At 39.4% G+C, this 5,547-nt stretch overlaps 1 protein-coding gene across 1 annotated transcript; it reads right to left on the bottom strand.

The window, feature by feature from the left end:
• Nucleotides 1-1,945: 1,945 nt before the first annotated feature.
• hoxa13a (homeobox A13a) lies at nt 1,946-4,647 on the bottom strand. Its single transcript, XM_007562628.2, has 2 exons — nt 3,552-4,647; nt 1,946-3,030 (listed from the first exon to the last, which is right to left on the bottom strand). The coding sequence occupies exons 1-2, from the start codon at nt 4,207-4,209 to the stop codon at nt 2,783-2,785; spliced, it is 906 nt and encodes a 301-aa protein (XP_007562690.1). The 5' UTR covers nt 4,210-4,647; the 3' UTR covers nt 1,946-2,782.
• Between the last annotated feature and the right edge of the window lie 900 nt (nt 4,648-5,547).

Here is a 5,547-nt window from a genome sequence, read left to right as displayed (position 1 = left end):
TTCATTCTTTAGTATTTTTTATCTCTAATTATTATTATTATTATTATTATTATTAGTAGTAGTAGTAGTAGTAGTAGTATTAGTAGTTGTAGTAGTAGTAGTAGTAGTAGTAGTAGTAGTAGTAGTAGCGGTAGTAGTTTTCATTTTTGGTAGTAAATACTGTAGTGGACGGTCACAGCGCACCTTGTCTACCAATTACTGCAATTAAAATTTATTTGATCAAAAGTTAAATGGGAGATATGTAACATATTCATACAAACGAGAGAAGACATGCGGCAAATTAAGAACGTATCTTAATTTTTAATGCATTAATACAACAATCCCTTAAATTGAATGTCAAATTTATAAGTGTTAAGGTTACACATCCTTCTAACGGCTTTCAATGTATAGATATACTTAGTTTTTCAAGGATAGCTAATGTATTGTATACACACATTAGCATTATTATTTATGATTATTAAATGAAAATATATTTAAACATGAATTTGTACAGTTCTACCTTTATGTGAACTGTTAATTGAAAGTAGCATAATAAAAGTATACTGAGTAAGTCTGAGTGTAAGTACAGCAGTGGAAGTAAAGCTTGAATAATTCCTTTGTTCTTCTCGTTTCTTTTCATTTCTTTTCTTTGCTTTTCTTTTTCTTTTTTGTGTTTTTTTTCACCTTCATGACCCCATATTAAGATTTTTTTTGTACTTATGGCTCTCAAATATCCAGTGAAAATCCAAAAACGAGAATAAATATGAATATAAACGATCAGTCGTGTTTAATATGTGTCCTATTCACGCACACACACACGCGTGCACACACACACACACACACACACACACACACACAGAAAACAGAGGGAGGTGGAGCGCCTGTTATTTAATTCATTATTCAATTAGGTAGATTTTCTACATTTTTAGCAGGACAGTATTTTCAGACTCACAAGTTTATGTTGGCGCTACATTTTTCTTAGTATCCTTGGATTATTTTTGAACTGTTTGACGTTTTTCTTTTTTTTTTCTTTCTTTTTTTTTAGTTCTGTAAGAAAACACATGAAGAGCTTCTGGTGACGTTTTCTATTTTTTGTCTTCAATTTACTTTCAAGTGCTGTGATTCTACTCATGCCTTCATCTCTTCAGACATATACAATATTCAGGTTATACAAACATTTCATTTTGTTGCCATTGCGACAGGTTTTTGTTTGTTTTGACGTTTCTGTTGTGTGGTTGGGGAAGTGATATTAACATATTCCGAACCTTTGCATGATTTTGTTGCAGTTCGTCCGGCTGTAGGATCAAGCAAAATGTGTGAGAGTAGGATTATCGTTGTATTTTTCTAAACCTGCAACCAAACCTTTCTTGAACAAAACACTTTAGCAAAAAAGGATAAATTTCAATCAATGTAAAAAAATAAAATAAAAACAGAATATGTGCTGTAATTAAAATATACAACATTTCTTTCATTTTTGGTAATGAAAGAATTTTATTATTATTATTATTATTATTATTATTATTATTATTATTATTATTATTATTACTGCTGTTGTAATTGTATTTATAGAGTCGAACCGTAAATTCTGCTCCTTCACAGGAGTCTATGTGAAAAGTGGTCGCCAGATGGCGGTATAAGACTATTAAACAGCACTGAACAGCCTCAACCCTCTGCATTTCCCTGCGGCAGATAGCGACCAAAACTATTGTTCAGCCGTTGACATGATTTGTATGCAGTGTCCCGGCAAAAAAAAAAAAAAAAAAGCCTTGCAAAGAGTTTTACAAACTCGACATTACCCTGCAATATACCTCCTGCAGTTCATGTTTTGTTTTGTTTTTTTTTATACTAAACTGTGATCAAGATTAAGGCTTAATTTTCTCCAAAAAAAAAAAAGTTAAAAGTTGTACACTAGATATGCATCCAAGAGTATCCTTGTTATTAAAAAGACGTGCATCTTCACCACGAATTGGATAAAAAATTCAACCAAGTCCACATTTTATTGCAGAGACGGACTTTTAACACCAACCATACGCACTCTCACATACATACATACACACATAACATGGATATCATGCTGGGATTTACTTTTACACTGATATACAACCACATGAAGACACACACGTACATTGCAGGAGCTATGATTGGTACAAGCACATCTCCTGGACGAAATATTTATAAGTATTACAATAGGAATTGCACCATGGACTGCATATGAACGAAAGCATGGAGGATCCATACGGTAAGACTATAGACTTCATACAAGCTAAGCACGAGAACAGGCTTTAAAAAAGGAAGCCAGGATGGTTTAATATTTAACATTTCCAAGGTCCAAATCCCCCCAAAACGGCAGAATTTCCTGTGACTCGTCTATTTATTGCCCTTGTTAAAAGATAAAGGTGTAGCTCGGTGGCGCACACCTCTGTGTACAGAGGAATGCCAAAAAATAAAAAATAAAAATAGAAACAAAATGGAAATATATATTAAAAAAATAAAATAAAATAAAATAAAAAGTCACACATGCTGGCACTATATTTGTATATTGTCTCAAGCTCTCTGTCCAATTTAGTATTTAACAAGAGGCAGGAAAAAAAAAAAAAAAAGATGGTCCGGCCTTCAGAGGCCCCAGGAAAGTTTGTTCCAGAGGCTCCCGGAAATCATTTGCCTACATCAAATTTGAATCATGTTCAGTCAGCAAAGGAGCACGGTGTCCAAATCCACGTGTCCAAACACCCGTAGGCCTGTACATCTCCAACAGATTATGTCCCATATAATATTAATAACGGCAATCAGAAATTATAATCAACTAGCTGATCGTCTTCAGTTTGTTGACAATCTTTTTCTCCTTGACTCGTCTGTTCTGAAACCATATCGTGACCTGCCGCTCAGACAAGTTGGTCTGGGCAGATATCCGCCTCCGTTTGTCCTTCGTGATGAATTTATTGGCGGCGTACTCTCGCTCGAGCTCCTTCAGTTGCACCTTGGTGTATGGCACGCGCTTCTTTCTCCCGCGCCGGAACGAGCCGACGTCTCCTGCTGCGTGGGACACTGCGTCTGATTGAAGAGGGGGGCGGGGGTGGGATGGGGGTAAAAAAAATGAGAAATGTCTCAGATCAGATCACAAGTGGTCAAAAAATGTGTTTCTCCCTAAATTGTGGACTTTTTTTGCATAAAGAATATCTACAAAGTGTGAAAACTGCAACTTAATTTAAATACATATAATTCTTTATATATAAATGTAAAGAATTAGACGTCAAATCAAAAATGGAAATCGTGTGAAATAAACGAATGCTTAAAAAAATATGCTACTATTTTCTAAAAATAAATTTCTATAATAACTGCCCATATTTTCATTCACCCCTCCTTTTATCACATTATTATGATAAATTTGAGGGTAAGGGGTTTATCTTTCTCTCTCTCTTTCTCTCTCTCTCTCTTACACACATACACACACACTCTCTCTCTCTCTCTCTCTCTCTCTCTCTCTCTCTCTCTCTCTGAGGCAATTCCAAACATTACACACACCCTATTTACTCCATGTTTGCTCAAAAAATGTGCTCAACAGCTCTGCTTACCTGGCAGAGAGGACTTCCACATATGCCCAGGCTGAGGCTGTTCCTTGGCGCAATAAACCTGGCTGTTCCACCCGTTGGGGGCGAGAGTCCAAGGTTGGTAGCTCTCCATGGGCAGCAGGGACTCGTGTCTGGCTTCTGACGAAGCGCTGATTGTAGGCACCACGGGGACGTCGAGGTAACTTGGGACAGGTTGGTATGGCCCAGAAGGGTAAGTTGGATAGAAAGCAAATTCCTTCGCCCGAGATGTGAACTCCTCTCCCGAGGCAGCCGTGTCCATGTATTTCTCCCCATACGCAGAAGGTGGCTGTGCTCCGCATGACTTAATGCCGCTGTGATGCGACATCCTGCACGGGTAGCCGAAGTACCCGTACGGCAGGGACGCGCTGGTGGAATTTTGAGCCGCTGAACAGGGGCTGCACTGCTTTACTGGTTCGCCCACACCGGAGGCAGGCACGTCCCCGGAGGAATAAGCCGCAGCGGCGCTGGGTGCCAGGGACGCGGGGTGCGCCATCAGATTCCTGCACTGATTCGCGGCGAAGTTGCCACCCGGGAAACCCTCCATGTTTTTGCTCGCTTCGTCGGAACCGCCGCCGTTGTCATAGAGGAACATCACCGACGGGTCGACCCAGCGAGGACGGAGGAGCAGTGACGTTGTCATAGCACGGCATCCAACATCGGAAGCTTCTGACTCTTTTTAAAAAAGACCAGTGACTGAAAAAAGGAGATGGTGGGGCTCTCAGTGAGTAAAAGCCGCTCTGACGCGCACAGGAGTGCAGAGGTTGGCTCTTATTGGCCAAGACTTCCTCATGTGACCGGGGCTATGCAAAGAGGACGGTAAACATCAGCAGATAATTACATGGAGAATAATGCGGCGAAGTAAGGTGATGGTACATATGAGGGGATTTTTGCTTTTGTCCCTGCAGATTTAACTGAGTTTGCTGGTGTGTTTCCCATTGAACAAAACGGCGCATATGAAATTACTTTTTTGTGTGTAGGATCATAAGCTATATCTACATTTTAGGTGTTTAAACAAGGAGATATTCACACTTTGGATGTTTTTTTATCATATAGCACGGTCAAATGAGAATCAAATAAAAAATTTTTTTTTTTTTTTTTGTCAAATGAGAATCAAATAAAAAATTTTTTTTTGCTGAAATAACGATTTCGTTTTTTTTTGCTATTTTGACGATTTTTATTCAGTCACTTGCACGCATGACCAATGTGCACTGCTTATGCGTACTCACATCGCCCCCTCTTTGTCTTCATTTCAGGCTTACATTTGCATGAATCGATATTGTTAAATAATAAACTCATTAAAGCAACTAGTGTATTTGATTTGTTTCTTAAATTGAGCACAATCTACTACGCGAATACCTCGGTGGTGCGACTATGACAAACGCTACGGGTTATACGCAATACAGGAATGTCCAGGAATACCCCTTTCCACTATACTCTTTGGGATCCGCCTTATAGAAAGGCGCCCACTTTAAGTGATTTACATTGCGAGTATCTCTGCGAGACACAAATGGCCTGAGATTTTTCTACCCTCCTATAAAACAAAGGAAACACAGATGAAGTAAAAGTCTGATTTATCGTTCCAAATATTGAAGACATTCGGCTTCCTACGTGTTTATAGCATGCGAAGTCAGAAGGCGAGCCCTGGACTTGGCTGTGTTTTACATAGGGAGGTGAGACGCGGTTGGAGGCCAAGGTCAAGTTGAAAGTTGTTGTTGTCTGGCAGTCCAGCCCGTCGCACCATTCAGGCTTTGAAGGGCCCCGTCTGAGCGCTTGAAAAGAGCGGAAGAAGGGTGAGAATTCCTGTCCTAATGAAAAGCTATTGGAGGGCACTAACTTTTACTATCATTTTGTTTTGTTTCTCTAGTGCGTTTTCTCTCACGAACTAGTCCTTGCCCGCTTCTTCTCGCTTGCTGTCTAACTTTGAGGGCTGCGTGGCGTTGGAAACAAAACAGCAACGTTATCGTGTCCTTTTTAAGTA

The sequence above is a fragment of the Poecilia formosa genome, unplaced genomic scaffold, assembly GCF_000485575.1.
Source record: "Poecilia formosa unplaced genomic scaffold, Poecilia_formosa-5.1.2 Scaffold139, whole genome shotgun sequence".
Lineage (NCBI taxonomy): Eukaryota > Metazoa > Chordata > Actinopteri > Cyprinodontiformes > Poeciliidae > Poecilia > Poecilia formosa.
This window is presented reverse-complemented; position numbering and strand designations above follow the sequence as displayed.

Coding starts and splice junctions, on each gene's coding strand:
- hoxa13a (XM_007562628.2), bottom strand. CDS start 4,209: ATGACAACGTCACTGCTCCTCCGTCCTCGCTGGGTCGACCCGTCGGTG. Junction 3,031..3,551: donor GTGGAAGTCCTCTCTGCCAG/GTAAGCAGAGCT, acceptor CTCTTCAATCAG/ACGCAGTGTCCCACGCAGCA.